Here is a 12110-nt window from a genome sequence, read left to right as displayed (position 1 = left end):
TAGCAATAATGTAGTTCAAATTTGTCTTTAGCAAGAATCGAACCTAAGACCATTTACTTACAAGTGAAGAAAAATATCACTAAACCGTAGTACTAAGTGGCATTAGGACACATGTTCTTGAATACTAAGTAGGAATACAAAAAAGTTCACATGTTTTTATTCTCTACATATATGTTTATAAATAATTTCAATAGTATCTCAGTTAGTCAATTTAATTACAATAATGCTAGGGAGACTAAAATTTTAAATTAAATTATGTGTCACCAATAGAAAATAAGTACGTTAATCAACACCTAAGTAATAATCCAATCATAGTTAAACATCCACATCATTTGGTTTACAAAGTTTGGCTTAGTAATTTGATCTCTCTAACATTACCCAATTAATGAAGATAAATACTAAGGAGACTCCCAAAATGGGACACTCTATGGACTCTCCGCCAACCCATAGTTTTGGCATAATGTTTTATAATGTTGGCACGAGAGTTGTGACAAAAACATGGATTGATGAAAAATTCATGGAGAGTTTCACTTTTGAGACAGTCTCATTAACATTTCTCTTCAATAAATTAAGAAAATCATCTTTTTTTTCTTTCTATATAAAAGAAAACCGTCCTTTGGTTGGGTAGGGTAGCGATAATGTTCATAAAATTAAATTAAGATAATCTACATAATTTCTATTTTAAAAGTTACATTAAGAAAAGAAAAAATTATCTTAATTTGATTTTTTTAATAATCTTGGGCTAAAAATTTAAACCAGAAGAGTTAGAAGAGAAAAATTGTTTTTGAATAAAAAATTTAGGTTTTAACCCAAGGGTTAAAGATAGCCTTAGAGATGCTGTTATTTTCAACCAAAAAAGAGACTCTCTTATTTATGATATTGTATGCGATAATAAATGATAATCAAAATTGCGTACAATTGATGGATTGTCTTGATGGATAAGAATTTATCTACTACTGCATTTGAATTCAGACCCTTTTTCATTTCCTGAGTCTAGTTTAGGATAGTAAAACAACAAAAGCTCAAACTTACTTTTGTAGTGGGCCATTAGGCCCAATAATCTTTGTGATGTCCAGCCCGTGAGAATAATTGACTGTTTATGACCAAACCCTTCCATGAACGACATGTCGCAATTTCGTAAGCGGTCTTTGAAAAATCGTCGGGTCGGGTCAAGAAACTTGGTTTAAACCCTTATTAAACCCTAAAGGCTAAAACGGCCGAAACCCCGCCGTTGGAGCAAACACGTTATAGTTGTTTTGGTGCGAATTCCAGTTAGGTTCTGTGTACAGAGCAAGCAGTAGCAGAGCAGTCTAGCTGCAACTCCACAAAAGCAAGTAAATTTCATTAATCCCTTTTTCCATAGATGAAATTTAATTTTAAAATTTGTGTTCTGGGTTTTTGAACTCAATAGCTCTATGTTCTTTTCGTAATTTCTAGATTTTAATTTTATCTACCATCTTAGTAGAAGAAAGTTAGCTAATTTTGTTATTGTTTTGACATTTTTAATTTGGATTTTGAGCATGGTGGGGGGTTTTTAATTTGTTAATTTGAATTGTTTTGTAGTAGGGGGCTGTTGAAATTTGTGTGTCTGGGGGGGTTGGTCCGTGGGGGTTTAATTGTGGTTTCTTTTGGGTCGAAACTCGAAAGCATTGCCGTTGAGACAAATTGGAGGCAGAATGGGTGGAGAGGAGAAGTCACACAAACGGAGTAGAAAGAAAATGGATACGGGCAGAAGGCATGATAAACAAAGTTCCTCCTTTGATGCCAATGTTGGGAGAAAGGGATCCTGGCGGGGTTCGAAACATCAAGGCGATTCGGAGATACAAAAACCATTGGTTAGGTAATACATGACGAGTTTCTCTTATGAGGGTTTTGAGAATGATGGTTAATCTGTGAGTTGTTTGGCATTTTAATGATTTTGAGTACTTGTTGTGTAGGAAACAGGTTGATCCTGAAACCATGAATTACTTTAAGGAAATTGATAACCTTTTCGCGAGTAATGGGGATGATATGGAGGAGCGATCAGTTGTATGTGGTAATGCCCTTGAGGAAGCTAAGGGGAGAGAAATGGAACTGGCAACCCATTATATCATAAGCCATACTATGCAGACACTCCTTGACGGCTGTGATGTCGACAGCCTTTGTGGTTTCCTTCGAAACTGTGCGAACGACTTCCCTTCTATTGCAATGGATCAATCTGGTTCTCATGTAGCTGAGTCTGCCATCAAGTCTTTATCTAGGCATCTTGAGGACGATGAGGCGTATTCTGCTATTGAAGACACTGTAAATGCAATATGCAAGGTATCAAGTTGTTTTAGGTCAAAACGTTCAGCATGTTGTAGTTTGTTGCCCATTATATCTGTACCATTTTAAAACCATAAAAACTTTAAAACAGTTGAAATGAATTTACATGTTCGGGGCATATGTAAATTGTGATGTTTATTTATTTTTTCTTAATTTTCTTCCTAATACCCTTTATATATCTTGTATATTTTCAGGTGATTGCAAAGAATCCTGGTGATCTGATGTACGATCGCTATGGATCTCATGTTCTCCGAAGTTTTCTTTCTCTTCTTAAAGGAGTACCATTAGATTCTTCTGAGTTTCATGGGACAAAGTCTTCTTCAGTTGCAGAGCAATTGAACTTCAAGGCATCTCGAGCAGACACAGATATTACACCACATTCTGTACAGGGATTCCCACGTTTATTTGACTTTCTTGTTTCAGGGATGTTCAAGTGTATCCAAAACAACATTCAGACCCTGCAAGTTGATCAGTACAGCAGTTTGGTTCTGCAGGCATGTTCTAATATACTGTCTTACTATTTTTTAGTCAGTTTTTCTTTTTAGTTGTCAATTGATAACTGTTAAGTTATTTAATTACCAAATTTTTAAAAGTGAAAGTAAAACAAATTAAACTTAGAGGTATTATAGTGTTAACAACAAGATATTAACAGCATTTTAATTGTATATTGTTGACAATTACATAAGTCAACCGGATTAGGAATGCGAAGGCCTCCCCTTTTTTATCACTTTGTTTGAGGCTAGAGAATTAATACACATTGGGTCATTCTGTCACTCCCTCTAAGGCGCTCTCCTCACGCCTTTTTTGTGGCTTCTGGAGAGCACCGTGATTACGCTTCCTCTCTCCCAATAGAGACCCATCTGACTCCTTGAGGTTCGATGTTAGTTGAAGTTGAGCTTTCCAGGTTTGCTACTCTAGTTGAACTCGGGTTTCCCTACAAAATCTTTCTTAATTGGCGTCCAAATCTCTATTTGTGGTACTTGTTTAGCTTCCGATGAGTCTTAAGATATGGAAGCCTATTTCATGATAAAAAGAGAAGGGGCACTTTCTATTTTACTTAAGCATTTGTGGCCATGATTTTCTTTTCAGATGAGAGGTAATTATTTCGTGGATGAAATTTGTGTCTTATATTACTTCTGTATGATCTAATGTTTGACCCTTTGTGTGCCTAGGATTTTACGCATGAATTTTTTTTTTTTCTAATACAATCCTTGACACTCTGTCCTTTAATCGCTTTATAATGTTCAAGGTTTGAATCAATCTTGAATTGTGCTATAACTTTTATTTTTTGCTTGGCAGACAGCTTTGCAGTTGTTAGCAGGAGATGAAGAAAAGCTTTTGCAATTGATTCCCATTCTTATTGGATGTACTAGGGAAGATATTTTAGAAGGAAAATCCATCCAAACGACTAAAGTGAGAGGCATTTTACATCTCATGAAAGAAACAGCATTTAGCCATTTAATTGAGGTAAATGGTCTATTCATAATGTTTGCACTAATAACACTTACGCCTGCACAAAACTTTGCAGAAGGATAAGTTGTGATGTTCATATATTAATCGTCTACTGTGACCAAGTTTTTATGGTTGTACTATCTTGAATTTTGTACCCTTTTCTATAATGATAACTTCTTTGAGACGGTAGTCCAACAGTTACATTTCAACTCCCTGTAGGCACTCTTGGATTAAAATAATATTTTCACAGTAGCTTTCACATTCGAATCTATTTATCTTCTGCTATGTTTTTCTCCTTGATTGTAGCTTTGGTTTGTTTAATTATATTTTGTGAATAATGCAGGTTGTTTTGGGAGTGGCTCCCGAAGTCTTGTACAATGAAATGTTCACAAAAGTTTTTAGAAACTCATTATTTGAGCTTTCATCTCATCATTGTGGGAACTTTGTTATTCAAGCCTTGATTTCTCAAGCACGGCGTAAAGATCAAGTATGTTTTGTGGCAATGCTACTTTTTGAGTTGTTTACTCCTTATCACGCTTCTCCCCTCTCCTGTTATTCTAGTATTAGCATTTCTGTTGTGGGTTTTTTGTTTATTAAGTGTTCTACTTTAAATTAGTCGCTTCCATTTACTTTTCCCACAATTTGTTTACTGTTTTAGCTACTTTGGCATATTTGTTTCTCAAAAATACATGTCTAATATCTTCTTGTAAAACTCTTCATTTTGTCATAACACCTTATTGTCAATTTGCCCATTAGATGGAGTTGATTTGGGAGGAACTTGGTTCGAAATTTAAGGATCTGCTCAAAACGGGAAAATCAGGAGTTATTTCTTCGCTGATTGCTGCAAGTCAAAGGCTGCATACTTATGAGCATAAGGTTGATAACGAATTTGTGTCATTCCTATTTTACATGATTTCTTTATTTCCACCTTAGTGTTTTATATATTTGGAATTCGAAATATTTTGCCAAAGGGGTGTGCTATCCACACACCCTTTTTTTACTTCTCACACACCCTTTTAATTTTCGGCCATTGGATCAGATGAATTGAAGAAGATCAAAGTACAAAAATTAACTAGGGGTGTGTGAGAAGTAAAAAGGGGTGTGTGGATATCACACCCCTTTGCCAAATTATATAGTGTTTTCTCCGGCCAATCAGTTCAATTACAATGTTACTGATGAATAAAGTAGATGGATAGTGTATGGTATTTATTTGTATACAAGACTTTTGTTCTGGTTGTGAGTCTAGATATTCATTCTAATCATATAGCTATGTTTCCATTACTCGTTTGACAGTGTTGTGAGGCCCTTGCTACTGCGGTACATTCAAGCAATGAAGACTCTACATGCATTGTTCCCCGATTACTGTTTATTGACAGCTACTTCTACTGTGAAGATAAGTCCAACTGGAATTGGCCAGCCGGTGGTAGAATGCATGTCATGGGTTCTTTGATTCTCCAAAGAGTTTTTCAATTTCAAAATGTATGTAACCTTTCTCATAGTTTTACTCAAATCAGAGCTCCCAACTATAGTATTGGGTGCTTCCATATATAGTTAGTAGCCATAAGTTGACCGGTATACTTTTAGCATATTGTGATGCCCATTTTAAGATCGTTGAAATAAAGAGTTACAGCATTTCCATTGTTGCGCTTTGACTCTCTCCATTATTGTTTCAAAGAAAATCATGGCTGCCTTTTGTCTGTAAAATTCAGTCTCCATAAATGAATATCTACGGACCTTGGTCCTCGTATACATATACTCATATATTCTAATTAGGACATTCAAGAAATAAAATTGTGCAATTATGATAGATGCCACTGTTCTTGCATTGAAATCTTGTATTTCTTTACACTGATCTATTGTCTAATGCATTTCACCATGCAGGAATTCATACATCCTTTTATTACAAGCATTACGTGCCTCAATGCTGATAACATACTTGAAATTGCTAAAGATTCCAAAGGTGCTCATGTAATTGAAGCTTTTCTAAGTTCTGATGCTTCTGCAAAACTGAAGCGCCGGTTAATCATGAAGTATGCCCCATAACTTAATTTATAGATTGCTTGCTTACATAGTTTGTGTATGTATGTATGTATGTATCATGATGCCCCTATATTTGTCTTATGGTTCCAAGCTATTAAGCTTGATTCAATTTGATCTTCTGTTGCATACTTTGAAGGCTTCGTGGACATTTTGGAGAGCTTTCATTGCAATCATCAGGCTCTTTTACTGTTGAAAAGTGTTTTACTGCGGGTAACATCTCACTGAGAGAGGCCATAGTAACTGAGTTGGTAGCTGTGCAAAATGAGCTTTGGAACAAGAAGCATGGCCCTCATCTCATGCGGAAACTAGATGTTGATGGGTAAGCTATTTGCCATGTTCTATTTCAGAATATCAAGTTTTGAATGTGCTTCGATGTTAGTCAAGATGTGTGTCAAATCCTCTCTCTGTTAAGTAAAGCTTGCACTTGTATCTGAAATAATTCAAGTAATTACCACATGCTGGGTAGCTTCTGCCCCACAATTCCCCACACACATAATTGGAAATGCTAATTGTTTGTCGTTTGGCATACAATGTTGTAGCATTATTTGTTGGGAGTTGAATTTTTGCTGTATATGTAGTTAACCCTTTTGTAATTGACAGATTTGCTGCTAGACCTGATCAGTGGAGGTCCAGGCAAGAATCGAAACAATCAACTGTCAATGAATTTATTTCTACATTTGGCTCTAGTGAGACCAAGCCATCAAAGAGCGGCAGCTTTCTTTCAGACGATTTTAAGAACACATCGCGACCGAATAAAGTAAAGCAAATGAGTGAAGAGATTGCACATCTGCAGGAATCTCCTGCACCATTTCTGAGTACATCAGGCATCAAACACAAACCAAAGAAAACAGAACGGAACAGCAAGAAGTTTGGAAAGTTTTCAGCAGCCGAGAATGTTTCTAAAGGAAAGAAAAGCAAGTCGAAGAAAATAGTCACAGATGAGGGAGCATCCAAATCCACTTCCAAGAAAGAGAAGAAACGGCACAGAGAGGATGTTGAATCAAAATCCTCTAAGAAGTCTAAAGCATGATGTAGTGGATCATCTGCTTCTCTTTGTGTTTTGTAACTTTTGTTCAGCGCTGCAGAGGATGTAACCCAATTGGAGATGCAGAGAAACACTACCCTGGAAAAATCTTCGAAGGAGAGGAAAATTTTCTACGATAAGTAGATTTTTATTTTGCGCATAGTCTTGTGATGTTTGAACCGGAGCATAGGTTATAACTGAATCGGAAAGTTGCATGTATGAGAGCAAAATTTTGAGTTTTGTTTTGTTCTATTTCCTGTTCAAGTGGAGGTTGTCAAAGTTGTAACAGAATGGCATTGTTCCGTGTCTACATCCAAGAAAACTATTGAGTAATTTTATAGGAAAATTAATGAAAAAGGTTTCAAAACCCTGAGTTTTAACGATAAGGACAAAATAAAGGGTAAAGTGAATAGTATCAGAATTGACTTTTTAGTGTAAAAATGTGGTTTTTCGTTAAAGTGAACAGTACCGGGAGCTTTTTGTTAAAGTTACCTTTTATTTCCAATAGCCAGAGTTGTGAACCTTAGATATCAAAGTTGTAATTGCATTACAAATTGTACCACATGCAGTTGCAGCATGGGAAGCGGGATATAGCTCTAACAAAAGCTACGTATCCCGCTTCCCAATAGAAACTAGATCGTGTTGGGTTCTGTTTATTTAGGTTCTGCATTTCCTCCTCTTGGCTATCTTATGGATCGCCGTGAATGGGCGGTTTCCGGTACTGATCCCATAGTAAGGACGAGCCAGCCTGCTTTATAGTGTCTTTATGGTTGTCTGCAAATCTCTGAGAGCTTGGGATGATGAAGCCGTGACTGATGCAACGGAACTCAGGGAATGAGCATCCGCAGTTGCTCCATTAGACCGGGCTGCTAGTATCACAGCGAAAGCCAGAGCCGGAGCAATCAGAGCTCTACACCAGGCCTTCATTTCCTCTCCGGCGCCTTTCTTGGATCGAGGAATGACGATTAGTATGAAGTCAATGATGCGTAGTCCTTTGATTTATACCTAAGTGCCAGCTTCAAACAATATGGATATGATAACAGGGGGATCATGTGCTAAACTATATATTTTACGGTGATGCAAGTAGCAACAGTGACCTGCACATGTGCTTAGTCTGTTTGTTAATCATAGTGTTAATTACGTATTAGTGACTAGGAAGTGTTGGATCTTACCTACTCATAGCTGGCAATGTGTTAAGCTCATTGAAAATACCACTCCAAAGCTTCAATCTGTCTTTCTAAAAGCTCATGGATCTTGTGGTATTTCTATTATGCACTTGAGATTTCCTGTTTCCTACCCAATTCCACTTGCTCAAAACCGGAAGGGAGTCGGAGGCTTTTGGGCCGGTCACTCGTTGATGGACATATGATTGAATAAATTATAAGAAACTGTTAGTGGAACTACAAAAATATAATACTGATCGACTAAACTTCACATTTTCGTCAAGAGGTGTTGAAGAATAGTTATAGCAGCTGTTTTCTGCCAAGATCTAACGGCTAAGAACTCCAGTACCTCTTATACAGTGAGCATAGTAGATTTGCTGTCTTTGTAGTTGCATGTAAATCTTTTAGGCTGGCTGATGGTGTCATGACAGTGCAAGAGCAGTTAGAAGTTTAGACCCGGAGAGAATCCGTGGTATCCTCCGTGCACTCTTATCTCGCTCTCACTCATCACGTGACTTGGTTACAAGGTCAAGATTTCTGATTAGTTTGTTCTCACCCAAAAGAAACAAGGGAAAGTTAACTCTTGACGATTATGATGCCTATCTAGCCGTTGTTTTAGACCTAAATTCCTGTTGCAAAAATAGGAAAAATATTTGGATCTGATATAATAAACGGATCATGTGCTAAACGCTGTGTCACAGAAACCGTGAGCTGTGCACTTTTGGCTAGAACTTTGATATACTTTCAACAGGGCACATGTGATGAGGCACGTGATAACAGTGTTGTTGGTGAGTCACTAGGTAGTGGTTTCTTTCTATCCACAACATGATAACGTGGAGATGGAACAGTTGATGGGAAGCTTACTATACTGGTAGTCTGATACTGATTTGGATGAAGATGAGCAATACTGTGTATTTCCCCCAATTTGATTGGATTATTAATAAAAACGAACGTTGCTATACCGATCCAACTGTTATATTTTTCGCCGGCTTCATAACTAAAAGATAGGAAACAAAACTCAAGTCAATATAATGTGGTGAGAAAATAAGACAGGTGAGTATGCGGAGTCACGCTCGTTAAAATTATTGCCAAGATAATCGATTTGATTAACCACATAGGCTAGTACTAACCTAAACCAGATCGTCTACTCTATGCCCCTGATACAAACTTAATTAAGTTTGAGGAGAAAACATACTCCCTTTTTGCATCAATAGATATAAAGATCTCATCCTATATATACATTAAAAGAAGACTAGAAATCTACAGCCAAAATTAGAGGTAACAAAACCTCAGGTAGCAAAATTGTACTTGCATTACAAGTCGTCTAAAAATGAATGAGCCTCTTTCAACAATTTCATGGTGGATTATACCTGGCAAACAAAAACATGGCAATTGAGGTCAGAGAGAGAGAGAGAGAGAGAGATTAAAAAGCTGAAAGCAGTAGAAAGTAGTTTTACTTTACCTGTTCTGGGTGGGATTTGAAGTGCTTGGAGGAATCCTTCTAAAGCTTGAGCCTATTTGCTTATTTGGGTTCTTCTTGTCTGCCTCCAAATCTTTAAGAACCTGTGATAAAGTTGAAAATGCTGCTTTTGATGCTGCTGCAGAAGCAGAAGCCAACGGCCGTGCTTCTGCTGTTGCAATATTAGGCCATGTTGAAAATATCATGGAAATTGCAAGGGCCAAAGCAGCCAGAATTCTAGACCACCTCTTCATATTTTTGATAGCTTTTAGAGTGAGTGAAGATGGATACTTTGAAGAAGCTTATCGTTAGATGGGATGACAAATGTTTGATATATACCAAATTTTGTTTTGAAACAAAAAAAGAGAACTCTCACGCATCTTTTTTTATTTATGACTATCAGATTGAATAAACAATACGAAAATACCGAATATGATTAAAAATGAGTGTAAGAAGAGAAAAAAAAAATCTAAATTGGGATCTGATATCAGTGGGATCATGTGCTCAAACTTTGACCGATGCACGTGCAGATTTTGGTGTGAAGGGATGATGAATTGGTGATGTATTTGTAATTGGCAATGTTGGTGAGGTGATGGGGCACGTGATTTTAATATTAATAATAATATTAATTGTGTTTTGGGAAGCTAAAAGGGTGGTTATTATATGTTATTAGTGATAAGGCAGTGGTACTGGAACTGGGACAGTGGTGGATCTAATGTGTAGAGATTTTTCAACGTAATCAGAATATAAAATGATACATTACATGATCATTAATATATTATTTTATGTTGTAATTACACTGAAATCTCTCTCAAAAGTGTGGAAACAATATGATATATAAGCTGACTGAAGAGTGAAGTAGTTGGTGCCACACACCCAAAGCCGTGGGATTGGAGTGTCCCAGTCTGCACCTTCTTGAGCTATGCATGGCTGACACTTACAAAAGCAGAGTTCAAAACCATGAAAAGCTGGCACCTTTTTTATACTCTTTGAGAAGCTCTTGGACCTTGTGGCCAAACTACTGGCTTTTGTCTTTTTATTTTGATTTTTTCTTATATGAATTGATAGCAATGTTGCATAATGATTTGAATTGTTTTCTAAGTCACAATTTATAAATCAATTATGCTTAAAATCAACTAAATTCAAAATTATTTAGCAATTATTAATAAATAGATGAATCATGTTATTTAATTAAACACATAAATTTTGACATTAATCAAGCAGTTAAATAATTTCTAATTTAATTGATCTTCATATGGTAAACTAAAAACAAATGGAGTTTTTTTTTTGTGTCGTCGGCAAAATTTGATATTTGAAGATCTCAACGGGAGGAATGATTTTGGGAGTTTAGAGTTTGTATACAAAATCCTTTTGGTTGTCTTTTAAGGCAATACTTGTTCATTCTGCATTTGTCATAACGTAGAGTTTGATGTTCGAGACTTTGGTAAAATGCTAATTTCCACTTTTGGCTCGTATTTTACAATTATGTTCGAGTTTTGTTTGGATTTTGTCTCATATTTGTTAGTTCTCATAATGAAATTTTTTTGGAGTAAGAGTTGGAGGAAATTTTAAGTTTTTAAGAATTTTGGATATTTTTAGGAGTAATGCTAGATAGACCAAATTTGTAAACTAGGAATTAGATCATCTCTGGGTCCCGTCACTAGGGATCCCGATGATCAATTAATAACAACCGTCATCAAAGATCGTGCGGCCACAATTTTTTCTTTATATATATATATATATATATATATTTTTCATGCAAAATGAGGTTGTTTTACCTTTGAAAATATAAAAAGCATTCAATTGTGGCCGCACTATCTTTGATGAACGGTTGGTATTAATTGATTCCTCGGATCCCCAGTGAGGAGATCCGGAGAGGATCTAAATGATATGGTTTAGATAATTGGATTATTAATTAAATGTCGATTAACGTGCTTGTTTCTTATTTGTGACACCTAATTTGGTTTAAAAAACTTTGTCTCCTTAACATTACTCTATTTTTACTCGTGGTAGAGATTAGTTTCGGAAGAATTTGGCATGTTTGTATTTTGGTATCCAAGGCCCAAAAATCACATGCAAGACCAACTAAGTCTCGAAACCCAAATGTCATACGAGCCTCCAATCAAGTATGGGTGATTTTTGGACCAATCAAGCAAGGGACGTAACTAAAAATAAGCCAAAACAATAAAACAAAATAAGTGCTCACAAAATAAATGAGAATTAACAAAATCAAGTAGGTTAATAAGATATGACAAATGTATAAAATTAGGGGTGATTTTCGGACCGATAGTATTAAAAATAACGTTTTTAATTTTCGTTCTATAATCTCGAAGTCGAACCGGATCACATCACATTTTTTAATTTTGAAATTTTTAGAATTAAAGTAATTTCAGAAAATTCAAAATATAATTTATATGTTTTTGAATATTCTCAAACTTTTTTGTACCTGCAATTTATTGTTATTTTTTAACATTTGATAAAAAAAAAAACCAAGCGCATCACATCTGGTTTTACAAAACTACCCTTAAAAAGCAACCAACCGAGTAGCCGACCTCATTCGCAATAGGAGAATACCAGGGTATAGTAGTCAATTGAACTGATCGGGTGGGAGATGTGACTGCGGGGACTGACTCAACAAATAACGACTTCATAAACATCGTTTAAATTG

At 35.9% G+C, this 12110-nt stretch overlaps 1 protein-coding gene across 2 annotated transcripts; it reads left to right on the top strand.

Annotated features, from left to right (window-relative positions):
- Positions 1-1201: 1201 nt before the first annotated feature.
- Positions 1202-7213, top strand: LOC137739692 (pumilio homolog 23). 2 transcript variants are annotated; one of them, XM_068479358.1, is made up of 11 exons: positions 1202-1334; positions 1564-1840; positions 1938-2301; positions 2499-2798; positions 3604-3771; positions 4100-4243; positions 4513-4632; positions 5050-5235; positions 5638-5786; positions 5933-6115; positions 6397-7212. In XM_068479358.1, exons 2-11 carry the CDS (start codon positions 1677-1679, stop codon positions 6824-6826), a joined length of 2208 nt encoding a protein of 735 aa, XP_068335459.1. In that variant the 5' UTR covers positions 1202-1334; positions 1564-1676; the 3' UTR covers positions 6827-7212. The 2 variants fall into 2 exon arrangements, with proteins under 2 accessions (XP_068335459.1, XP_068335460.1); XM_068479359.1 differs by lacking the exon at positions 1202-1334 and having other exon boundaries at positions 1703-1840; positions 1945-2301; positions 6397-7213.
- The last annotated feature ends 4897 nt before the right edge of the window (positions 7214-12110 follow it).

This window comes from Pyrus communis, chromosome 7 (genome assembly GCF_963583255.1).
Source record: "Pyrus communis chromosome 7, drPyrComm1.1, whole genome shotgun sequence".
Taxonomy (NCBI): Eukaryota; Viridiplantae; Streptophyta; class Magnoliopsida; order Rosales; family Rosaceae; genus Pyrus; species Pyrus communis.
The sequence above is the reverse complement of the archived record's forward strand: the minus strand, read 5'-3'. Positions and strand labels throughout refer to the sequence as shown.

Bases quoted from the DNA above. Each gene is read 5' to 3' on its own strand.
- LOC137739692 (XM_068479358.1), top strand. From the start codon at position 1,677: ATGGGTGGAGAGGAGAAGTCACACAAACGGAGTAGAAAGAAAATGGAT. The intron at 4,244-4,512 runs GTATGTTTTGTG...TTTGCCCATTAG, and splicing joins AAGCACGGCGTAAAGATCAA to ATGGAGTTGATTTGGGAGGA. The intron at 5,236-5,637 runs GTATGTAACCTT...TTCACCATGCAG, and splicing joins GAGTTTTTCAATTTCAAAAT to GAATTCATACATCCTTTTAT.